The 26,625-nt window shown below is 40.3% G+C and overlaps 1 protein-coding gene across 2 annotated transcripts in view; it reads right to left on the bottom strand.

Annotated features, from left to right (window-relative positions):
- The window catches only part of CD109 (CD109 molecule), a 130,116-nt gene extending 110,428 nt beyond the window's left edge, over nt 1-19,688 (bottom strand). The window contains exons 1-2 of one of the 2 annotated variants that reach the window (XM_032340479.1): nt 19,219-19,688; nt 17,956-18,128 (exon numbers count right to left, since the gene is read on the bottom strand). In XM_032340479.1, the coding sequence (XP_032196370.1) occupies nt 17,956-18,128; nt 19,219-19,292 (247 nt within the window). In that variant the 5' untranslated portion in view covers nt 19,293-19,688. The remainder of the gene's footprint in view (nt 1-17,955; nt 18,129-19,218) is intronic. The other variant, XM_032340478.1, reaches the window with a different exon arrangement.
- Between the last annotated feature and the right edge of the window lie 6,937 nt (nt 19,689-26,625).

Below are 26,625 nucleotides of genomic sequence, written 5' to 3'. Positions count from 1 at the left end.
TTATCTCAACTTGTGGGAAGAAACTTCTCCTCATTAAGTTCTTCTTTTAATGGGATAGCCATATTCCATACTGAACTGAAGTAAGATTTGAGAAGCCCTATGATATTGCAGCCACTGAACTTGGTCAGTCAAAAGAACCATAAATACAGACAATTTACTTGACAAGTTTTGTGTTGTAAAAATATTTGTTGAAGGGAGTCATAGTACTCTCCAGGCAAAAAGACAAACCCTGTAAAATATTTGGACTGAAACATTTAAATAGTTCAATATGCAGGAATAGATGGAATTGAGAACATCCTCCATAGAGCAGAATTTGCTCTGATCTTAACACGTACCTCAGCAGACGAAGAGAGTGTGTTCTCAATAAAAAAATATCAACAATGAACAAATGCTCTTTGAAACTAAAAATAATACCATTTACCCTAGCATCCCCCAGAAAAGAATACTTAGGTATAAATCAAATGAAACGTGTATAAGATCTATATGAAGAAACTACAAAACTATGATAAATGAAATCAAGAAAGGATTAAATAAATGAAGAGATATTCAAGGGATAAAAAGATTCAACATTGTCAAGACATCAGTTCTTCCCAACTTGATCAATGCAATCCGAATCAAAATCCCAGAAAGTTATTTTACGAAAATCAACAAACTGATTCCAAGACCCAGAATAACCATCACGATACTGAAGGACAACAAAAGCTGGAGGACCGGTACTAATAACTCCAAGACTTACTGCAAAGCTACAGTAATCAAGGCAGTGTAGTATTGTCAGAAGAATAGACAAACTGATCAATGGAACAGATGAAAGAGCCCAGAAATGAACCCCTAGTAATATGGTTGAATGATCTTTGGTAAATGAGCAAAAACAATGCAATGGAGCAAAGACTGTCTCTTCAACAAATAATCCTGGAACGGACAACCACATGTAAAAAAAAGTGAACCTAGACATAGTATTTACCCCCTTCAGAAAAACTGACTCCAAATGGATCACAGACTTAAATATAAAATGCAAAACTATAAAACTCCTAGAGTATAACATAGGAGAAAACCTAAATGACCTTGTCTTTTTAGATATAAGACCAAAGATACAATCCATTAAAGAAACAATTCAGGGGAGCATAGGTGGCTCAGTCAGTTAAGCATCCACCTTCATCTCAGGTTGTGATCACAGGGTCCTGGGACAGAGCACCATGTTGGGCTCCCTGCTCAGCGGAAGGTGGGGGGGGGGCTGCTTCTTCCTTGCCACCCCCCACTCGTGTTCTCTCTCTTTCTCTCAAATAAATAAAATCTTTTTTTTAAAAAACTCATAAGCTGGACTTCGTCAAAATTAAAAAGTTCTGCTATGCAAAAGACAACGTCAAGAGAATGGGAAGAAAAGCTGCAGACTGGGAAAAAATATTTGCAAAAGTCAAGGACTATAGTCCAAAATCTACAAAGAAATCTTAAAACTCAACAATAGGAAGCAAATAACAGACTAAAAAATGGGCCAAAGTCATTAATAGACAACTCAGCAAAGAAGATACACAGATGGCAAAGAAGCATAATAAAAGATGCCCCACATCATAGGGAAATGCAGATTAAACAATAAGATACCAGGACACTTCTATCAGTCACTGACAATGTCAAATGCTGGCCAGGATGCGGAGCAAGAGGAACTCTCCCATATGGCTGATTTACAATGCAAAAAGGTACAGCCACTTGGGAAGACAGTTAAGCAATCTCTTAAAAAACTTAATATATTCTTACCATACAATCCAGCAATTCCATTCCTTGGTATTTACTCAAAAGAGCTAAAAACTTATGACCACCCACAAAATCTGCACGCAGGTATTTACAGCAGTTTTATTCATAACTGCCAAAGCTTGGAAGCAACCAAGTTTCCTTCAGTCAGTGAATGAAGAAATAAACTGTGGTACATCTAGACAATGGAATATTATTCAGCTCTAAAAAGAAATGAGTTATCAAGCCATGAAAAGAAATACAGAGAAACCTTAAATGTGGGACGCCTGGGTGACTCAGTCGGTTAAGCATCTGCCTTCTGCTCAGGTCATGGGTCCTGGGATTGAGTCCCACATCAGGCTCCTGGCTCAGCTGGAAGCCTGCTTATTCCTCTACGTCTGCCTGCCTGTGTGCTCACATGCTCTCTCTCTCTCTCTCTCTCTGAGACAAATAAATAAAATCTTAAAAAAAAAAAAAAAGAAAGCTTAAATGTATATTGTGAAGTGAAAGAAGCCATGTCTGAAAAGGCTACATACTGCATGATTCCAAATAAATGACATTCTGGAAAAAAAACAAAACTATGGATATGATAAAAAGATCAGGTTGCTGGGAAGTGGCACAGAGAGATGAAAAGGCAGAGCACAGAGGGGTTTCAAGGTAGTCAAAATACTCTGTATGGTATTATAATAATGGTTATATGTCAATATACATTTGCCAAAATCCACAGAATATACAACACCAAGAGAGAACCCTGATGAAAACGATGGACTTCCATTGTTTATGATGTGTCAGTGTAGTTTCATTCCTGCTAAAAAAAAAGGTACCATCTGGTTTAGTGATCTTGATAATGGGGAAGGCTGTGCATGTGTGGGGACAGGGATAATATAGAAAATTTGGGGGAAAAAACGCCTTTATTTGACTGTTCAAATCATTTGATCACTCCTATATATTATATAAATTATATAAATGTATATATAAATAATATAAATAAAAGGTTATATATATATATAATAATATACATCATGGAATGGTCAGACAACTTGAACATTCAAATAATTTATGGATTATAACCTACTGAATAAAGGAAGAGTCCATGAGCGCATGCTGCTCTGTAATTAAACACATGACTAAATGATGGAGAAGAAAAAGTTCTTCTTTACTGTAGAATTCCAACAAGTAAATATAGAAGGAATCATGGAATTGGTAAATTTCACAGCTATCCTGGAAATAATTGATACAAGCAACAATCATCAATCTTGTGCGTACAAGCTGGGTGAGTGAGATTCATGAGAAATAATGAAGTATTGTTGTTTCAAACTGCTACATTTTGGGTGAATCACTCACAGAAATGGATGACTGGAACACTCTTGAAATAAAAAGATTAACTAGCAAACCTGTAAAGGTGCACAGAGCAGTACAACAGCCTCCATCCACAGTGGCTACTGAAATGAGCAACTGAAATGTGCTCCAAACGCAAAATACACCCCATATTTCTAACACTTACAGAAATAAAAAGAATGTAAACCATCTCAGTAATAATTTCATAGTGAGTACATGCTGAACTGATTATATTTATGAATTATTGGGTTAGATTAAAGTACACAATTAAAATTAATTTTATCTGGATTTTCTTTACCTTTTTTTTTTTTTTTTAAAGATTTTATTTATTTATTTGACAGAGAGAAATCACAAGTAGGCAGAGAGGCAGGCAGAGAGAGAGAGAGAGAGGAGGAAGCAGGCTCCCTGCTGAGCAGAGAGCCCGACGCGGGACTCGATCCCAGGACCCTGAGACCATGACCTGAGCCGAAGGCAGCGGCTTAACCACTGAGCCACCCAGGCGCCCTCTTTACCTTTTTTTAAAAGATTTTATAAGTAATCTCCACACCCAACATGGGGATCAAACTCACAACCCCAAGATCAAAAGTCACATGCTCCACTGACTGAACCAGCCAGACACCCCTATATTTTACCTTTTTTTTTCAAAGATTTCATTTATTTATTACAGAGAGTCTGTGTGCACAAGCGAGCAAAGAGAGGGGGTGTGATGCAGAGGGAGAGGGACAAACGGATTGATGCTGAACACAGAGCCCATCACAGGACTTGAGCTCACAACCCTGAGAACATGGTGACCTGAGCCAAACCAAGAATTGGACGCTTAACTAACTGAGTGACCCAGGTGCCCCTATTTTTTACTTTTTTATTTTGGGTATTATAAAATGTTGTATTACATACATGGTAGAATCATACTTCTATTGGACAATGTTAGTCTGGAGGATGGAGGACTCCCATTTCTGCTTAGAAGCAATAAAACAACAAGCTATATCTGATTGCCTGCAATTTTTAAATATGGTGAATAAAATAATATGTAAATAATAATAGATACTATTTATAGTGTTATAAAAGCATGACATATATTAACTGATCTAATCCACATCATAATCCCATTAGGTATTATTTTCCTTATTTTACAAATGAGAACCCTAAGTCATAGAGACATTAAGTGACTCGCCCAAGGTCACCCACAGAAAAGAAGTAACAGAGCCAAGATTCTAATCCAGGCAGCCTGGCTCTTGGGTCTGAGCCATAAATCATCATTCTGGGCTCCCTCTCAGCACAGAACCACCAACTGAACCTTTGTGCCCTTTTTTTTTTTTTAAAGATTTTATTTATTTATTTATTTATTTGACAGAGAGAGAACATGAGAGGGAAGAAGGAGAAGCGGAGAAGTGAGAGGGAGAAGCAAGACTTCCTGAAGCTGGGAGCCTGATATGGGACTCCACCCCAGAAGGGATCAAGACCTGATCTGAAGGCAGTCACTTACCCAACTGAGCCACCCAGGCGCCCTACCTCTGTGCTTTTATTCTACATACCCTTGATTACTGTAAAAGTTCCCCAGCCTAGAGACCATCTTTGTGCACATTCTCACCCCTCCGTCACAGAGGTTCAAAACCTCTATTATCTCAGGACTCTTCTCCTCAGCTCTATGCTAGTCATCAAAGGACCTAAGGATTCTTCTTTATCCACGTTGCTCCCAACCTTTCAAGTTCAGCTATAAGTACTGCGATGGTAGAACTAATTTTTAAAATAATTCATGTTATACAAAAACTTCTGAAAAGGATACAAAAACTAGAAAATTTCCCAACTCTCATATCACTTCCTCATACTACAGTTCTGATACATTCGAAGAAAATTTCAAGATCTGAAAAATCCCTCTTCAAAGGAAAGTTAAAAATAACCACATATGTCTATAGCTGGGACCCCAGGGAAGCCAGGGATTTTGTGGGAAGTGCTGCTGTATTCAGTACCTGGTAAAGGGAGGAGATAGGACTTGGGGGGCAGCGGTACGTGCACAAGACACGTACTCTCAAAAACAGCCAAGACCTTTGAGAACTGTCCTGAGCCAGGCGGATGGGGTTGGACCTTCACCCAAGGAGCGGTGCCTCTTGGGCAAAGCGATTCTCTTAGCAGATGCAAACCCCAAAGTGGGCTGGCTTTGAGGGCAGAATGCCACAGCGCTCCCAGGAGCTGGAGAGAACCAGTCCTTCTGCTCCGAAGGGCTCTACCTGGGTGCCACAGCACAGATCCACCACGATATCCCACACTGGGAGAAAATGGACAAAATTAGACTGCAGAAAGTGGAGCCCCAACAAACCAGTGCCCTCGATTAGGGAGAGGTATTTATTTTTCATTACTTTAGGATAAATCATCGGGGTTGGCCATTCTGTCAGGCCTGTGACTTGGAGGAAACAATGTGCTTCCTCTCCATCATGGCCTGACACGCAGTCTACCTCCCATCACTGGCAAATTTACAAAGACTGCGTGTGTGTGTGTGTGTGTGTGTGTGTGTGTGTGTGTGTATTTTGGGGCAGGGGCTGGGTGTATTTATTTTTATCTAAGAGACACTAAACAAGGAGAAAGTAAAAAACAAAACGAAACAAAACAAACAAACAAAAAACCAGCTGAGAATCTATGATCCAAATAAATCCAATAGGTTGATTAATCGGAGGGCAAGCATTTCAGCAACTCAGGACCAGCTACCCAGATTTGAAGTGCAGGAAACCCCAGTTCATAGAACTTTTTTTTTTTAATGTAGCTCTTTTGGGTCAAACCCTCGAGGGGCTTTCTCATTAGAGAAAAACTGGAAGAGGAGGTTGACCGCATGCCTGGCTCTCACTACTTTGACACATGACGGTGTCTGTTCACAGACCCAGGAAAAACAAGGCCAGAAACAGAAGCTGCTCCCAAAAGCCAGAGCGTCAGGGCAGAGATGTCCCACCCAACCCTAATTCTTGCTAGATTCAGGGAGTGGCTCAAAGGATGTGTAGAGAGATCCAGTTTAAAGCCCACTCACTGGTCTCATGTGTCATTATTAAAAGGTCAACTTCAAGTACTTGACATTTTTTTCAACTTGTGTTTTCTCCAAATTTACAAACGCAGCCTGGAATGTCCTAGGCACTTACTCAGCCTTATGTGAAAGTCCTAACATTCTAGCAATAATTTACACAACCAAAACCTAAAGCTGGGAGTGAACCGGTGGGAATGTAGATGCCCAATGGTCATCTCTTTCTGTACTGTTGCTAGGTTGAAGATTAAATAGACAGCATTTGCAAATTGCTATGACCATTTCTGCTCCCTCTGAGCAAGGTTCCACTCAGACACGGGGAAACAGGCACCACCTCTAGAAACACTAACTCGTGTTCCTTTCAATCGCAGACAAAAGATCCGCTCTGGGACGAAAAGTCCTTCTCAACATTATTGTAGATAAGTCTGTAGGACTCAGGTTATTCTTGTGTGTAACCACAGAAAGTCCATCTTAGAACCCTTTCAGATGCTTTCTCCTTCCCAATGCTGCCGAAGCCACTCAAAAGAAACCTTGTTTTAAGGCTTCACACTTGGCACAAGCCTGAGAGCTGGCCGTTTGATTTACAAATAAAGTCAAACTATTTTTAAGTTGTATAATAAGCATACACAAAAACGAACCTTCCCTTAGCTTTTTAAACACACTCTATAATACCATATGCTGCCTCTTCTGACATCTGTGCTCACCAAATAGCTCTGTGGAGAACTGCTGAAGGAAAGGGGTGATGTGTAATGGGAAATCCAACAGATCCAGAAACAGTCCCTATGGGTAAAAAAAAAAACAGCTTTTCCACTAAATGCATATAAATATATATGTGTATATGTACGTATGTATATGAATGTATATGCAAATATATACATACATATACATTTATATGTCTGACTTAATAGTTACTGCTTAATTATTTTTGGTAGCTCTCTGCTATTCAGTAATGTAAACTAAAGTATATCACTATCCTGGCTGAAAACTTGGACCTCCTTACCAAGTTATTAAATAACTCTCTCATTGTTCAGCATTTTCTTTGATCACAGGGAGACAAACCGAGAAATGGGGTTTCCCCCTACAAATCCGTGGAAGACAAAACCTTAAAACATGCTTCTGCTTCACAGTTTACTGTCACTGTAAAGCTAAGTAACTCTTCAGTGCATCCAATCTATACAGAAAAGACAAGCATTTTGAGTAAAACAAAACAAAAATATCTCCTTTGGCCTCTTACACATTCCTTTAATTTTTTTTTTTCTCCTGCCTCTCCTTATTTACAAACATCCCAATAAACAGGAGTTTCATAAATAATGTGTTGCTCCAGTTAGACCACTGAGTATCAACAGGTCAAACAAAACCCACTAAAAGTAAAATAAATACAATGTTACAGTATAAACTAAATGTTGGGTTCAAAACAGATGAAAAACCAAGAGTCAAACAAGGTTCTGGGCTACTGAATGTCTGGGCATTTACGATAGCAGGGTTGGCAGTTTAAGACCCATGAGCCAAAGATAGCCCACACCAACCTTCCTACAGTTCATCAACTAGGAATGGTTTTGCATTGCTATGTAGCAGGGAAAAGAAAAAAAAATACTTCATGACACATGAAAATTACAAGAACTCCAAATTCAGGGTCCGTAACGTTCCATGAGCACACTCATTTACTACGCACTGTCTCTATAGCTACTCTGCGCCTACAAGGACAAACACCAAAATCCATAAGGCAGCAGAACCTACCATGTTTACCATCTGGCCTTTTTGGAAAAGTTTACTGTCCCCTATGGGATGGTGCTCTTTTTAGAAAGATCTCCTCCTTTCTCAAGGGATAAGGAGTAAGGTTGAAGGCCCAGCTGAGTCACAATCAAACTGCCATCAACAGAGACCTGGCCTGATTCCACAGCTGCACGGCATAAATAACAATATGTGATACTAGGAAATGCTAGGTACGACACAGCAGACATTCTCCAATGTTTACCATATGCCAGACAATATGATAAATGTTCTAAGGCAATACACTTAAGAAAAAGAAATGGAGGGGCTCCTGGGTGGCTCAGAGGGTTAAGCCTCTGCCTTCGGCTCAGGTCATGATCTCAGGGTCCTGGGATCAAGCCCCGCATCGGGCTTTGGCTCTCTGCTCAGTAGGGAGCCTGCTTCCCCACCCCCCCCCCGCCTGCCTCTCTGCCTACTTGTGATCTCTCTCTCTGTCAAATAAATAAAATCTTTTAAAAAAAAAAGAAATGGATAAAATTAAGTTTAATAATATATTTTATTTAACCCAATAGACCCAAAATATTACCCCTGAAGGTATAATCAATATTAAAAACTTATCCGTTTTTAAAAAATTCAGTTTTGTCGCATCCTTTGGTATTAAGTATTCAAAGTCCAGTGTGTATTTTTTACTTGCAGCCCATCTCAACTTGTACAAGCCGCATTTTAAGCACTCAAAATCCACAGGTGGCTTGTGGCTACCATATTGCTCAGAACAGGTCTGAAGTACTATCTCATTTAATACTCACATCAATGCTCTAACGTGGGTACTATTCTTATTGCCATCATACAGATGAAGAAACTGAGATTAGATGAAATGAAGTGACCTGCCCAAGGCCACTTAGGTAATAAGAGGTAGTGCTAAGGGTTCGATTCCAGTGTGGTTCTAGAGCCCTGAGTCCGACTCACTATGCCTCCCAAACTATACAGAAGAGACCTGGATATTACTTCCAAAATATTGGTCCCAACAAAATCTCATGTTTCCTCCCTGTCCCTCCTCTGTACTTAGTGCACTCTCACAGTAGTATTTGAACACACCCATTCTTCTACCTTTCCTCTCTCATCCATGTTGTGATTACCTCAAGCCCCATGTAGGCCTGTAGAAGTCCATCCCTCTTCAACCCAACAGCAGTGTTTACAGCATTCATAAAACTCTCCCCAACCCCATGCTCATGGCAGACACAGCTAATCCATCTACTCTCTGTTCTGGTAAACCCGGACTTCACCTTGACACCATCAACAGAGCACTCCAAGCAGCCTCTACCATCAACTTGAGATGGCACATGAAAAGAAACTTACTTTGCATCCCCATGAAGAGCCCAATATTTATGCCACCCAATATTGTGCCATATATAATTTGATGCCTAATAAATGCCTAATAAATAATATATATATAAATAATATATATATATATAATTTGATGCCTAATAAATGGAATTCTCAAAATAATAATGCCCTGTCTCAACTAGAATTCTGAGAAGATTTAACAAGATTACAGCAAAATTTACATTTATAATACTAAATCATTTCTGCCATCTACATTTCCATAAATGTAAATTCCCAGCATCGCCCTGCCAAAAGGAAGCTACCAAGTACTCCTAAGAGAATATAACTCCGTTTATTTCTAAGCTCTTTACCATTTTGGTTTTTAGAGTAATTCATGAGTCACTTCTTCAAAACTAAAGACCCAAGGACCTCCCCACTACTCACCACCGAACTCCCTCCACCAAATTTTCTTTGGCCAATTTCACCCTCACCCTTGCAAGGAAAGAAAGTCAAGTCATGAAATTTTCCTAAGAGAAATGAAGAGTAGAAAAGACAGAGTAAGACCAGAACCCACTATAATTTCCTTCTCCTCAAGTTTTGTCATTGCACCTTTGATCTGATGATCACCTTAGCCCAGGCCAAGAGATAATAAATTACAATTCCACTTCCTACTCATGCTGACAATCCCATGGCAATAATAAAGTAACTACCCAATCCCTTCAAGCTTCAAGTGGAAGCACACTACCACAACCAATGCCCCTTTCTCTTCTCTATTCTCCTGTGTTCCTTTCCTTGATACCAATACAAGTATCCGCCCTTGCATTCCAACATCCCACAAACCAGCAGGGATCCATTTGGATACCACAAGGGAGTATCTCCATTCTGTGTTTCTCTTTCCAGTGGGCTACTACTTATTATATATATCCCCACTCCCTATGAAGAGATGACCAAATGTGTAAAATTTAGAGGCAGGTAAATAACTACTGCAAACTTTTCCTGAAATTGTATTCCAATTTTATTCCTCATTGCAAGCCCATACCTCAAAATATTTCTTCCTTTATTCATTCTCTTCAATCTCTTTCTTGCATCAAAACAAAAAGTACAAGTTTGTTTGTTTTAAGGATTAATCCACTTACCTGTGCTCCTAATCCTGATCCCAGGACTTCTTATCCATGAATTATCCACCCCCTCCTTTTGCGCCAACGACTTTTACCTCTCTACTGGGCATTTTAAGAGAATATCTACCTCTCTCAACTGTCAAATTTCGGTAAAGCGTAGTCTACACTCTTATATTTTCTCATTACCCATTTATTTCCTAAACTTGGCTTTTGGTCCCAACGTTCAACTTAAAACCATTCACTTAAGGATACCCAATGTCCTTTTCTCTGTCTTCCTCTTCTCTTCTCTGTCCCTCTGGGACACTCAGCTCTATCAAAACTTTCCTTCTTACAACTTTCTTCCCTTGGCTTCTGAAACATCTCACCATCTTCAACCTATCCCTGTCTCTGGCCACTCATCATTCATCCATTTCACTGATTTCTTTTCCTTCTTCCAAGCTTCTGTCACCAGTATTGTTCCAATAAGTTTTGTCTCTCCTGTAGATCTTATGCATTCCCACCAAGACTCCAAGAATTGTCTGCTTGTGTGAAAACAATGCTTTAGACTCTCTCCCTAGCTACAATTTCAAAACTATCTGCTGTACATCTCCACCTGGATGTCTCCCCAAATTGATATCTAAAGCAGAATGTAGCATCTTTTCAGAAAACAGACACACAAACCTCTATCCCCCCATGGCTGCCACTCCCAGCCGTCAGCTCTTTCCTCCGGGCACACCCTTCCCTCCCCTAGTATGTGAAATGACTGTTCCCACTAAATGCCAAATATATCAGCAGGAGTGGAACACGTATGAATGGACATTTGTATAGCTCTGGATGTAAAAGGTAACACCACCAAGCACAAGGTCATACACAAGAAGCACTATTTACAAACCACACTGAATTCTTTATATAAAAACAAGAAATAAAAAGTCAGACCTTCTGCACTTTAAAATACATATTATCCTTCTAGAACCTCTGAAACTTTTCTAACCCTTCCTTTCTCTTATTCCCCACCTGCCCCCATTCATCCACAATCACATACAACAAATAATCAGGAAATAATAAATTAGTGGAGGAAAATGTCATTGGGCAAACAACTAGTTGTAGCATTGTAAAGCCCTCTTAGCAACATAAAGGATCAAACAGTAACCCAGCCCGAATTCTTACAGGATCTGATTTCTATTTCCACCACAACCCCTCAGTGAGTCACTGGGACAGTGACTCATTTTGTGTTAGAAAAGGAGCAGCACATGTTTTAACTTGGAGTTTAAAGAATCAGTAAGTTTTCTTTCAGCTTCACTCAATCACTGATTCATAAATCAAACCCCAAAATAGGATTCTCCATTGCTTAAAACGAACACCCATGCTTAGAGTTGGGGGCTGCTTGAAAGCCAATACAGAAGTCTGGGAGGGGACTTGGCTCAGCTGCCATGAATCACCACAGACGTGCAAAGGCACGCCTCCCATTCTCAGGCTTTCCAACACTTGGTCAGGAGCCATTCATGAGATAGTAAAAAGCAGTCGTTTTCATTTTAACGTGGCTAAGAATCACTTGTGATGACTGCTTGAAACAAATGTAGATTCCTAGACCTTACCCATCTTAAAGGGGTGGCCCTGGCATTTTTTTTTAAGATTTTACTTTTAGCCAATTCTACACCCAATGAAGGGCTCGAACCCACAACCCCGAGATCAAGAGTTGCATGCTCCCCAACTGAGCCAGCCAGGCACCCTGAGTCTGTGCTGTTCATAAGCACAACTCACACAGTGAAAAACCCAGAAACAGGATTTAGCGTTGGAAAGATCCATGAAGCTCCTCGCCCAGCCCCCACTCCATGCAGAATCATTAGTCCATAAAGAGCAACTCCACCTTGAGCTGAAATAAGAAACTTGCACGAATATGCAGGTAAGCATTTTAAAACTCCTTAGTTAGCCTTATTTTCTTCCATATCAGAAAAATCAACATTTGCAAATATATCCTAAGGTCTTACACACAGTTCTCCATATGTTAGGAAAGTTTCCTAGAGTGGAAATAGCACTGGCCTGCAAACTTAGGGATGTGTGAGGTCTTCAGCTCTGCTACCAATAAGTGATTTCACCTTGGGCAAATCATCAAACACCAGGCCTCGGTCTCCTTGGCCATAAATTAGGTGACTGAATTGGCTTATCTCTGAGGTCCTGTCCAGATCCTGCATTCTATAAAGCTCCAAGGAAAGTGGGTAGAGAGCTAGCACTGCATTGTGATTCTTCAGATCCAGACTGGATTTCGTTAGATCCAGGACTACATCACCCCAAGCAAATGTGATGATAATTTTATAGGAAGATGACTGATAGAACATTGTATCAATATCCCAAAGTAAGACAAACAAAAACTATGTCATACTCTTCCATCCAATCTCAACCTTCAAATTCGGAACCAACAGAACCAACTTCAAATGCAGGCTTCACTATTTAGCTTGTTAACTCTGGAAAATTATTTTTTTTCTCTCTTAGCCTCAGTTTCTTCATCTCTAAAATGAAGATAATAGTGCCTTCCTCACAAGCTTATTGAGGTTAAGAATTGTGCATTAAGTCCCTGGCACTATAAGGAAATTCAATATTTAATATGTTAAATCCCTTTCCCAGCCCCTCCTAGTGATGTGCCTTTTACAGAGTTCCCACTTCAAGATCACACCAACTGATGATTAATAACTGCCTCGGTCATGATTGTTGCTATTCTTTTCTAATAACAATAGCTAATAACAACAGGGTAACAACAGCTATCCTCTTCTTGAATAATTCCTATGTGTTAAGTGCTTTCAACATGTTACCTCACTCAATCCATACAATAGCCTTGTAATTGCATAACGCAGGAACCACTATTCTCCAGGTAATAAAACTGAAGCCCGGTGAGATCATGACTGCCCACAACGATACAACCACTAATGGACTCTCAGGTAGCCTGGCTTCATGACTACACTGTGGTCCTTTATCTTTTGGAGATATATATATATATATATATATACCAAAGACATGTGAGATCATGACTGCCCACAACCATACAACCACTAATGGACTCTCAGGTAGCCTGGCTTCATGACTACACTGTGGTCCTTTATCTTTCGGAGATATATATATATAGATAGATAGATAGATAGATAGATATCACAATACCAAAGACATGTGAATGAAGAGTCCACACCCTTTAAAAATAATTCTCACATACATACAAGTTCAGACTCAGCTCTCCTGACAAAGCTGCCTGTGAAAACCTGTCCTGGGAGATCTGCCCACACACTACACTAATTAATCTACTCTCGTAAAAACCACGGGACTGATTTTGATCTACAAGCCATGAAACGTATGTTCCAGAGCTTTGTTTCCACCAGAAAGCCATCCGAACTGAACTGGATGATTTTTTTAAGTCTTTCAGATAATAGCTCAAACTTAAGAAGCATTGATTTCCCACCCTTACTGGATCAAGATGGAAAATAAAATACCCCCTTGTCAATGTGGGAAAGAAAGACAATAAAGGACAAAGAAGAATTTTTAACTCTTAAAAAGTTAAACTTTTTGACTCTCCAAGATTTTAGACCAAAAGAAAAAGCAATTACTAAAGGACATAGACACACTCCCTCATAGAGTATGCCTCATGCCAATGCATCACTGGGAAGATGGAAGTAGACCTGGCCCAATAAATAATTAAACAATGCATCCCAACCAGCAGGCACTCAACCACAAGATGCCCTGCAGTGCACCCACGGCCTCCGCTGACATTTTGTTTAGGGTTTTTTCTTAAATCAGGTTTACGTGAACCACCGACAATGAATTCATTAATGAGGGGAAAGGGTGAGTTCATATTCTCACTCAAGAGAAACACTGAAAGTTTACACAAGAACATTTCAGATTGTAGAAAGAGGAGGGCATAAGGCAGAAATAACAATTTCAAGGACGTTAAAAATAATTCAATCATTCCATATGGCTTCACAGATGAGAAGATAGTTCCCATTTATGACCCATGAATTCAAACGTTCTTCGACTTTTTTTCTTGATCTGGCATGGAACTCCAGAGCAACCTCTCACTAATGGAAAAGATAAAAACCAAGAAGGAAAGACATAAAGGAACAGACTCACTCTCCACCCAACATGCGGTCTGATTTGATTTCAAATCTGATTTGATTTCAAAAGTGACTCCATCATCTTTCCTCTAGTAATTTCTACCTGCTGAACTTTTACCATGTTTTGTTAATTGCGTCCACTTAACTATTTTATGTGACAGAAGACTCTGAACCTAGCTCTGTTCAGTATAAAGGTGCTGGTGGTGATGGTGGCAATGAGGGTAAAGATATTGGTGGTGATAATGGCAAGCACACTTCTGTGTCTGAATCTCTCCACTGAAGAGGCATTAATATACCTTGACAGATTGCCACAAAGTCTAGTAGAAACACTTTTCTAAAGGGCTGCCGTTCACCCAAGAAAATTCATAATTGATCCCCAATAAGTGGAGAAACGTATTTAAAAATGAATAAACTCCCCTGGGGCAAATAATACATTATAAGTTAATTTAAAAATAAAAAATTTAGGGCGCCTGGGTGGCTCAGTGGGTTAAGCCGCTGCCTTCGGCTCAGGTCATGATCTCAGGGTCCTGGGATCGAGTTCCGCATCGGGCTCTCTGCTCAGCAGGGAGCCTGCTTCCCTCTCTCTCTCTCTCTCTGCCTGCCTCTCCATCTACTTGTGATTTCTCTCTGTCAAATAAATAAATAAAATCTTTAAAAATAAATAAATAAATAAATAATAAAAAATTTAAAATACACAAATAAGTAAATAAATAAATAATAAAAATTAATAAACTATAATGTAATCAATGCTGCTGGCCTCATGGATGGAAATGTAAATAAAATCTTCCTTATATCTTTCAAATAAATAAATGAACTCTTCCTTGAGGAAAAGCCAAACTTTTCTGTCTTCTTTCTTTTTTTAATTCATTTATCTCTTTTCATTTTTTATTTTAATTCCAGTGTAATTAACACACAGTGTTATACTAGTTTCAGGTGTACAATATAATGGCTCAACAATTTCATATATTACTCTGTGCTCATAAAGATAAGTGCACTCTTAATCCCCTTCACCAATTTCACCCATTCCTTTTTTAAAGTATATTCTGCAATATGACTCCTTTAGCTATTACCATTTCTGACACAAACTAAGCTACCAATGCATTCTGGTTATGGTGAAACACTGCTCTGCCCCCAGGAATTTCTAAAACAGACTGTTAGAAACAGCCGCTTAGAAATAATACCTCTCTTTACCCAGCTCTACTGGATGATGAATCTTTATTAGAAGCAACCTTTTCTTGGAGGCCCTCATAAAAAAGTAATGACATAATCAGACCTAAAATGTATTTATTTGTTTGTGTTTATGTGGCAAGAGAGGAAAAAAAAAAAAAAACGGATCCTAGGAGGATCTCTGGATTTAGAAGACCCATTGATTTAAAATGCTCATTTGTCTACATATTGCTGCCACTGGAGAAGTTAGATTTAAAAAAAAAAAAAAAAAAAAAAAAAGTGTCTTGGTCCTTGAGTCCTAACATTACAGGAAGCATCTGCTTTGAGAACAATGACTCACAGCCTCTGATAACGGAGTAACATTCTCCTTTGCAAGGGAGAGAGTGCTCCCAGAAATGGTATTTTCAATAAAACTCTATGTCAGCAGAGTCAGAAAACAGCCTCTAGAAGAAACACATTTTCTCTCTCTCTTTTTCAAAGATTCATGCTGCCCTCAGGATAGTGTCGTCTGACCCAGTCTTGAGCATTTTAGACTTCCTAGAGACACGGGACCAACTCTCTTCTCAAAAGATAAATCTAAGAAAAAAGTTTTAAAATGAGCCAGAGTCCTCCCCATCCCCCTCAACAGTGTTGGTACTATTTGCAGAAAAAAGAAGAGACTGATAAAGGAGATTACAGAAAGATAATGCAGTAGAAATTCTAAAATAAGAGTATACAAACATCGGAGCAAAGCCCAAATATTTATCAAAATCCGCCATGTTATTCTGGACCTCTGCAATGCAGTAAAACTACTGCACTAGTAGAGCCAAAATGACAACTCTTAGTGGATAAATAATGACTGTGCAACTACATCAAGTAATGTCCGCTCGAACTTAGTATTTCAGTATTTTCTTTAGTCGTCATTGTAAAACCATGATTCATTCATTCATTTTCAGAAATAATAGTTCAATACCAAAAACAGAAGTCTATTCTCATATAAAAGGAAATAATACATCCTGCATGTTCTTCTTCAGTATGACTATGGAAAATACTAACAGCAGGTGTTGAATTCCGCATAGGCACTGGATACTAACGTTCACTTTATACCTGCTCTGGAATGTAAGTTTCGTTATCCTCACTTTACAGGTGAGGAAAGTGAGGCTCAGAACAGTCAGCTAACTGCACACGATCATACAACCGGTGCTAGGACAATCTCAGGTCTTAAGCACTAAGCTACATTTCCTCTTCAGGGAAACAAGGCCTCTAACTTTCCTGACATAACTCCTAGGAAAGACAAAGAGGCTTGGCTCCCATACGCATGAACTCTTCTTAACTTCCATCCCAAACTTTACTCTCCTAGTCAGTCGACCTCCAGTGGGAAGAAAAAAAACAAAAAAACAAAAAACAAACAAACAACAACAAAAAAAAAACCACAGATACAGATAAAATTTGATTTTAACTTTTTTCATGATGGTGTTAATTTCTGTATGTTAGTAGAGGATAAACATTTAGAAGATGAACTATTGCGGAATCTCTTCCACTTTTCATTATGTGCTCTTACATTAATTTTTTAAGATAACTCTTAACACTGTAGGCATTTATGCCATGATCTCTGCCCTCTGATGAAACATCTAAACATGCTTCTAGTTAACTGTGTTTATAGTTAGGAAGTAGGATTATGGGTGATTTTGGTTTATTTCCTTTACTTCCAAGGATGTAATCACCGAGTATATATTACTCTTTCAATTAGAGAAAAAAATACAATAAATGTTTATTTTAATGGAAAAAGGCTTAAGTATTTACCCCCAAAATTATTTTTCCCTCCATATTAAAAAAGAAGACATTCATTGACCCAATTTAATCTTAAACCAGATTTGAATCCAAATTTAAGAGATGTGGGTTCTTTTACAATGACTTCCACATTTACATCATTTTTTTCCTGTACTTTAAAAATTAAGAAATATTCCATAATACTGAACTTTTAACACTGTGTAGCTCTTTTCCTTTCCACAAGCTTACTTAATAAAATCCTTAGCACTCAATAAATATAAAAAAAACATGGTTACATATGGTTTATGTAAACTATATATAAATATGATTTTGCCTCAGCCTGTTGACCTTACCCATTTCCCCCTCTGGGCTGTCACTGGCCTACATTTCCCAGTCCCCTTTGCAGCTAAATGTGGCCATCAGAAGAGGAACAGAAGTGATATGAGCCTCCTCTAGGCCTATCCTATAAAAACCTCCCACATGAGAATTCCATGCTCCTCCCCTACAAACTTGGAAGCCACATGTTGATGATGAGGGAGCCACAAAGTGGAAGGAACCTGGGTCTGTGCATCTCCAGTTGGGAAAGTATCCGGGACCACCATTTTGGACTTTCCATGAGCAAAAATTAAAAGCGTACTACATGAAACACTGCGACTCTGGGGTTTCTCTGTTACCCTACCTAACCCATGGCTCTATTAATATACCGCAGTTACTACTACAGAAGGGTAAGACTTCATGCTGTTTATCTTACCTTTTTCAAAAACTCCTTCTGCTTCCAGGACAGAGACCGTGAGGTTGGCTGCCATCTTGACCAACTCTGCCTTCACAGTGACCTGGGGGGGGCTGTGTTCCAGAAGATCAACCCCAATGGTTACATTTCCTCCAGGCCTGACAATCCCTGGGGCCGTCACCAGAAACCTAGGCCTAAAGAGTTCCCAAGAAGAGAAAAACACAGTTTCTTATCTTTACATCTCCATTCTTTTCTGATGCTCAAATTCCACAGATAGTGAAATAGACTTCATACTGCGCCAACTGCAATTGTTCCAATTATTCCAACATGGCCCCACTGCTCCATTTAGCAACTGCACTGAAACCCTTCTGAAACAAGAATTCCCATAAGTCAACCTTAATACAGTAATTCCTGCACCACTAGAGGAGAGCATGTGTTATTATTTCCATTTTATAAACCACAGACAGCGCAGGATGAGCCTGTGTGAATGGCTTACGCTGAGGCAGGCAGAAGTTATTGGCAACGTACAAGCTTCTAAACTTCTCCTTTACAGACAACCTCATCCCAGCGTGATTTTTTTTTTCTTGGCTTAAACACACACACACACACACACACACACACACAATTTTGCGGTTTTTATTCAAACCTTCATCCATGGGCATCTGCCCCAGAAAACATCACCTAACAAATACCACTGATTGAAATATACCATCAGAAATTAAACAACCAGTGGTAAAACGTCCAGGTGTAGCAGTGCATAAAAGTCAGCAAAAACAGCACTTTCTCTGCACAAGCCGAGGGTTAAAAAAGGCTCAGCTTCAAAAAACCGTAGGATGGGGCACTTTCCATTAATGTGGGTGTCTCATTAGCTATCTTCCTACGGTGTCTGCAGCGGAACCACTTCGCCTCAGCCACACCTTGCCAACGCCGCCGCTGAGAGACCTCGGAGAGGAAAAACACATCACAAGCCTTGGGGGAAAAAAAGGCACGATCTTTGCGGGGGAGGGGGGGAATGTTGAGGGAAAGGCAGAGGCAACGTGTACTAGAACTAACACGACTCCCTAGAAAGTCGCTACGGCCAGAAAGACACTGCAACAACTTGCACGGGTGGAGAAAGTCACTGTCCCGCGGAGAACCCAGCTGCAGCGACAGCCGGTCTACCCTCCCGGCCGGTGCCCCGCTGCGCTGTGCCGCCCCGGGGCCGCTTCCCACCCGCGGCCGCGGCCGCACAGCCGCCGCCCCCTCCGCCCGCCGGGCCGCCCGCACCCGCGCCCGCGCTCCTACCCGGGGGCCGCGGCCAGCACCGAGGTCCACACGCACACGAGGTGGGCGGCGGTCAGGAGCCCCCAGCCCCGCATCTCGGCCGCGTCTGCCTGGGCCACCGTCGGCTCCTGGGGAAATTCGCGGGCGCCGCGGGGTGTGGCTTTCCACCTCCTCCCCGCTTTTTTTTCCCCTGACTCTGGAGTTTAGCAATCTGAAATGGGCGCGCCTAAAAGCGGAGTGAGAAGTCTAAATTGAGACAGGGCTGGGTGGCTCCACCCCTCCCACCGGCATCACAATGGCGCTTCTCGCGGCTCCCGCCGGCATCGAAAATCCCGGTGGGGGGTGGGGGGGTCAGAGAGCGGTCTCTAAATGCGGGGGAGCCCGGCCCGGCCCCGGCATCCCTGCTCCCCGCGGAGAACACGCGCCGCCCACTTCCCCAGCCCACCGGGTTGCCGGGCTGTTTACACTAGCGTTCTACCAGCGATGCCCGGAGTGAATAAACAGGCCCATCCTTGTGAGGAGAAATTCAGAGCAGCTATGTGAAGTGGGGAAAAAATCAATCATTGTCCCCCAGACTGTGAGTCATAATTTTAGAGAAATGGCAAACACACACATATGCACACACACAGAGGCCAAACCAAGGTATTTTCTGGCGAGTCGTTTAATGTATATGAAAAGACAGGAGAAAAACTGTTTTTACTTAAAACGCAGAGTAAGGTATTTCGTTTGCCTCTCCAGGAAAATGCTGTGGTTTCTCAGTTGAGAAAAAAAAAAGGGGGGGGCAAGAAAGGAATTCTGGCACACTCAACAGTTAGGTGTTGCTACTTGGAACTGCGAAGAACAATTATCTAGGGTGATGCTTTATAATTTGGGCTGTCTCTAAACACGTTTCCTCCGGACGGTATTCATTAAGTCTGTAAAGCTGGGAGCAATTTGTAGAAAAACAATTAGGACTGGGGTGGCTCTCCTGTCCCAGCGGGACGGGAGCCGCAGTGCAGCAGTTACGGATCTTCCCCAGCTCCTCACCACCCTGGCTTGTCAACAGCTCCTTCTCCAGTTCTTTGGCACTGGCACCATCTTCAGATGACTCAGGTTTCACCATGACTACACCATAAAAGCAGAGAACTGCCAGAAACTGTTGGAGAACAGGCACATTCAGTCCTTGACAACTTAAAGTTTCTAATTCGTGGAGAAAAATTTTAGATGGTGACTTTTTCATGTGGGGCAAAATGCACAAGGAAAAGAGGTCAGGGAAGGGATGTCACATGACAAAGCTATGTGCTAAATAAGGGAGAAAGTAGCACCTAGACAAACTGTGGTTTTTGGAATCCAGGAACTTGCTTTCCTCCCTTTCCTGTTCCACCCTTTTTCACCCTGCTGAACGGCTTGCAGAGGTTCCTTATGTCCTTATGGCTCTTTCAGGCAGCCTATCTTTAGTGCCTGGCTTCCTGTGCAGGCAGGGTTTGAGGATAGTGAAAAGTGTCTGAGTGGATCCTTGGGTACAGATCCTATCCCTGACACGGCTGTCACTGCTGATACAGTCTCCTTACCTCTGTTGTTCAAGCCGAGGAACAGGGTCAAGTGTAAACCAAGCCTGGAGGTCTAAACCAGTGCTTCTCAAACTCTAACATGTACGATAATCACGTTGGAATGCAAACACTATTTTTGGGTTGGAGACTAAGATTGTACTTTACTTCAGTATACAGGGGGTCACAGAAGGTCTTCAAGTGCAGGCAATTTGGGGGTACTATGATTTAAAAGGGAAGTTGAGATCATGCAGAAAATTCTTTTCAAGCTTCACAGAGACACAGCAATAACTTTAGGTTTATTCTAGAGGCAAGCAAACGTAAGAGGGACTCTGAATGTTGCATTCCAAGAAGACCTATAGAACAGTTTAGAATGACCTAGTTATTTTATAAAATTAAATCTGTGCAGATCTTTAATTGGATATATCTCTCTGTTTATTTCTTCCTTCTAACAATACACACTTGCTGAAAAACTTAACCATATAGAAATTTAGCCGAGTAGATTTGCATAGAGATGAAGCTACTACATGCCTGCTATACAGTACTCAATAAAAATGTGTTAAAAGGATTAGTTAAAATGTTCATCTCAGAGGGTTTTTTAAATTTTTTTTATTTCCTTAAGTGATCTCCATACCCAACATGAGGCTCAAACTCACAACCCTGAGATTAAGAGCTGGATGCTCTACCAACTGAGCCAGCCAAGTGGCCCTCAGTCTTTTCTTAATTAAGAAAAATTGAAAATATGGGGGGGCGCTGGGTGGCTCAGTGGGTTGAGCCGCTGCCTTCGGTTCAGGTCATGGTCTCGGGGTCCTGGGATCGAGTCCCACGTCGGGCTCTCTGCTCAGCAGGGAGTCTGCTTCTCTCTCTCTCTCTCTCTCTCTCTCTCTCTCTGCCAGCCTCTCTGACTACCTGTGATCTCTCTCTGTCAAATTAATAAATAAAATATTTATTAAAAAAAAGAAAAATTGAAAATATGGGGCACCTGGGTGGCTCAGTCGGTTAAGTGTCTGCCTTTGGCTGGGGTCATGATCCCAGGATTCTGGGATCAAGTTCCACATCAGACCCCTTGCTTGGCTGGGAGCCTACTTCACCCTCTGCGTGCTGCTCCTCCTGCTTGTGCTTTCTTTCTCTCTGACAAATAAATAAATAAAATCTTTAAAAAGAAGAAGAAGAAGAGGAGGAGGAAGAAGAAGAAGAAGAGGAGAGAAGAAAAGAAAAGAAATGAACCATTAAAAAAAAAAAGAAAAATTGAAAATAGTCTGAGATTGACAATAAGAGATTGGGTTAAATAAATGATGGTATATCCATGTAATAGAATACTGTGAAGTAATTAAAAATTATGTTCTTGAATTGGAGATTAATTATTTAGAAATAAATATTCATGATATGCTGTTGGGAGTGTAGAGAATCTGTTTTCTAAAACAATTTAAATGTTTCCTTTTTTTTTAATTTTTTTTTTTCATTCATTTGAGACAGAGAGATACAGAGAGAGAGCATGAGCAGAGGGAGAAGGAGAAGCAGACTCCACGCTGAGCAGGGAGCCCTACATGGGGCTCGATCCCTGGACCCTGGGTCATAACAAGAGCCGAAGGCAGAGGCTTAACCATCTGAGTCACCCAAGAACCCCTAAATATGATTCCCTTTTTATAAAAATAAAGTGTATTTATGTATACATATACATTATAGATATATGCATTGAAGAAAGAGTTGAAGGATGCTCACCAAAATGTTGTCTCTATCCTGGTGATTACCTGTATCTGCCAAGGTTTCTATAATGAATATAAATATCTTTTTCATTTACGAAGAAAACAATGAAACGGTACTATTTTATTAAGAGGTCTTTAAGGTAGCATCTTGGAAACTCTTTTACATAAAATTCATGAATTTTAAAACTAAAAAAATTATGTGTGTTCCTCCCATGAAAACTGAATGGCCTTTGGCATAAGAACTCCACAGTTCCCATGTCCCTCCTGACCTGTCTTTAGGGTGTGGTTCAATGAGAAAGCAGAACCAGTAAGAGACTGATCCTACCCAGCCATGGCCTCTGCATCTAGTGTAGAACCTGAAGTCTCCCAAGGTCAGCTAAATGTGGACAAAAAAAAGGAAACATGAGGAAGAACTGGAACCCCTCTCTCTCTTACCACCTCCAACTTTGATGTCTTGGGTAATCTGCAAGAGAAGCTGGTATCTTTCACCAGGAACTGCATATGGACCTCGCCCAGAATTCAGAAAAGCTCAAGGAGGAAATCTTCTAAGAACTGGAGGAGCACAGGCCTCATTGCCACTCCACACCCACAAAGTGAGCTAGCAGATCAATAACAATGAGGGCCAGTGGCTCACCTGTCTGGCATCTTGTACTGATCTTCAGAGAGTAAGCAATACAGCTTCTGCTTCACTGCTCTCCTCCAAGTTCACACAAAATGTCTCTTGCGGCCAACACCAACTCAGAACCATACAGAGAGGGAAATTCTGAGACATTTAGCTCCATCTTAGATATGTTGCCATAGTACAAAACAACCAAAACTTGTGCCTCATCAAATTGACATTGTATATACCCTTTTAAACCATATTTAACTTAAAAAATGAAAAAAATAGACAAATCGTGCTTTCACCTAGCATGATGCAACTTTTCCTCATACAACCAAACACAACCTAACCCTCTTTCCAAAAGGGGCTACAAAATTCCTCTGTCTTTGGACTTTGTTCATGCCTCTTCTAGCTGAATCACATTCTCCTTTTGAGATCCTATAACTTCAATACCAAGGTATAAGGTTAACTACTATTAACACATATGGTAGAAGAATGACAGGGAGAAAAATATATTGGTTAATAATATACACAAATGTATTTATATCAAAACAAGAAGGAAATGCAAATAACCAGTACAGTCCTCGTTTCTGCTACCAGTCACATGGAGGTAGACAGTATTTATAACTACCTTCTTCCACTACCTATTTCTCTGCCCTCAGTTCTTTGCATGGTTCTTTGTCTGGTGAGGTGACCCAGACCTTCATTTTGAAGGATGTGGGCCATTAGCAGTTCTCCCTGTATTGTATTGTTGTTTTCCATTGACTTTAATCATAGAACCTGGGGAAAGAACTAAGAGATGTCCTAGTATATCTTCTGCATTCCAGAAATACTTCTTATTTTTGCTGTGAAGTGGCAACTCCTTGACAATCAGGATCATTCACTCACTCCTGCCAACAGAGTAACCTCTTCTTTGGCTATTGATCCTCTGGCATGAGGAGCTCCAAGTGGCCGGGTGGCAATCTCAACTGCCAGTTGAATGGAAACATTGCCATGTGTCCTCCTGGAAGCATTGCTGTCTTGGAAACCAAGACCTCTGCATCAGCAGAGTTCAGTGCTGCTCTTGAATTACCGGTGAGCAAAAATTTCAGTAGTGGATCACTAGAGAAAATAGAGGAACCACTCTTATTCCACTCTCTTATTCTCAGACCAGTGAAGCTTCCTTTGGGAGAAACATCAGTTTTTCATTTAGAGCATATACCACATCCTAGAGTTTATTATTTGATTTTTACACAAATCTGTAACTTTTCAGAGATATTATATATGAAATTAGTGTCAACTTACATTCATCATCTATTTGAGAAATATTTTGATAGACTCCTGCACAGAACACCAGAATATCCCCTGAGAATCCTTTTTAACCCAAGAACAGAAGGAGAAATTCCTTGTCCACTGGATAACAAGGAATGATATGGAAATTAACAAGGGATAATAATATTCCTTAGAATAATAATAATGAGACTTATCCTTAACTTTCTGTATGATAGTCCAGAATTTAAAATTAGAGCTCTACATCCAAGCAAACTATCAAACAAGAGTGAACATAGAATAAAAATATTTTCAGAAATGGAATGGCTCAGGAACTTTGCCTTCCACAAATTCTTTTCAGGAAGTCACTTTAGGAGGACATACTTAGCAAACCAGTGAAAAAGAGCTACGACAAAAGATGTAAGAATCAGGAAAATATATATATAACCTCAGAGAGCAATGAAGAAAGAAGTTTCAACAGGAAGAATTCCAAGAATAAGCCCCCAAGGGGAAAAAAGGGATTTAATAGAGTGGATAAACATGATGGAAAACTGGGTGGGGGGGGAGAGGATGAAGACTATAATAATGTAAAGCAGTGCAATAAAAGGGAAGGGGAATTAGATGCTCAGGGGGAAAGAATGCTGAATAAAAAAGGAAGTATAGCCATAACTCATCAGTTGGCTCTGCAGTAAACATTAATTACCTAATTATGTCAATGTAGGAATGGCTTATTGATTTATAACTTAGAAAATCAAACTCATTAAAGGGAAAGAACTAAGCTTCATTCTGCTTTTCCTGTATGAACTGTACCACTGGGCGACCAAAGAGTAGATATGAAGAAATTAATCCTCACTGAAGTTTTCCAGCTAATAAATGTAAAAATGAATGTTAAATTAGAATAACACCATACCACAGCCCTTAATGAATCAACAGATCTAGACCAGTGCTGCCCAGGAGAACTTTCTGTGATGATAGAAACACTTTATATCTGCCCTAAAGCCACGAGCAAAAAGAGACTATGAGCGTTGTTGACATGTGGTTAGTGCAACTGAGAAACTGAATTTTTAATTTGATTTAATTTGAATCAGTTTAAATGTCAATAGTGACCTGTGACTAATAGCCACCACAATGGATCATGCAGACCTAAACACTCATCATAAATGACTGCTAGCATCACAAAAGGAGACATCTAGATACTGTGTCTCCCAGTAGAAGAACCCCTAGCACCTAAGAAGTGGTCTTGTCAAAAAAACTGAACATGAATCAAATCAAGCTTCTAGATTCAACTACCAATTTGCAAAGAAATATAAGGAACATATTAAGCACCACACAGATGTATTAACAAAATCCAGACCACAGGAATTACCAAACAATGTAATTTCTTCAACAAATAAATTGCAAGGAAAATAAAAGAATGGAAAGAAACTATGCATTTAAAGGAACAGGAAAGACAATTAAAGCAGGGAGCCTAGGTGGCTCAGTTGGTTAAGCATCTGCCTTCACTCGGGTCATGATCCCAGGGTCAGGAGATCTATTCCTGAGTTGGGCTCTGCGCTGGGCATGGAGCCTCCTTTAAATTCTCTCTCTCTTCCTCTCCCTCCCCTCCCTTGCCTCTCTTTCTCGAGTTAATAAATAAGTCTTTTTAAAAAATAAAGAATTTTTGGGTGCCTGGGTGGCTCAGTGGGTTAGGCCGCTGCCTTCAGCTCAGGTCATGATCTCAGGGTCCTGAGATCAAGCCCTGCATCGGACTCTCTGCTCAGCAGGGAGCCTGCTTCCTCCTCTCTCTGTGCCTGCCTCTCTGCCTGCTTGTCAACTCTCTCTGTCAAATAAATAAATAAAATCTTTAAAAAAAAAAAAAAACTTTAAAAAAAAATAAAGAATGAATTTTTACTAATCGTTTACATTGGAGTTCTATTTTCTGAAAGGGTCTTCATCTCATGGAAAGACGGACTGGAATATTTGTGGATGAAATACTACATCTGGGTCTGATTTGCTTCAAAAATCATACAGGAACCAATTCAGACCCATTAGGATGGCAATTATAAAAACAAAAACAAAACAAAGCAGAAAATAACAAGTATTAGAGAGGGGTGTAGAAACCTCTGTTGAAATCTTTGTGCATTGATGGTAGGAACGTTAAATGGTGCAGCCACTGTGGAACACAGTATGGCAGTTCCTAAAAAATAATAAAATAAACACAGAATTACCATATGATCTAGCAATCTCTTTCTGAGTATATGCCCAAAAGAGTTGAAAGCAGGGATTCAAACAGAAAACTTCTACACCCCTGTTCACAGAAGAATTTTTCACAATAGCCAAAAGGTGAAAGCAAGCCAAGTGTCCACTG

Source organism: Mustela erminea, chromosome 4 (genome assembly GCF_009829155.1).
Source record: "Mustela erminea isolate mMusErm1 chromosome 4, mMusErm1.Pri, whole genome shotgun sequence".
NCBI lineage: Eukaryota > Metazoa > Chordata > Mammalia > Carnivora > Mustelidae > Mustela > Mustela erminea.
Note: the sequence above shows the minus strand (reverse complement) of the source record. Positions and strands in the feature narration are given on the sequence as shown.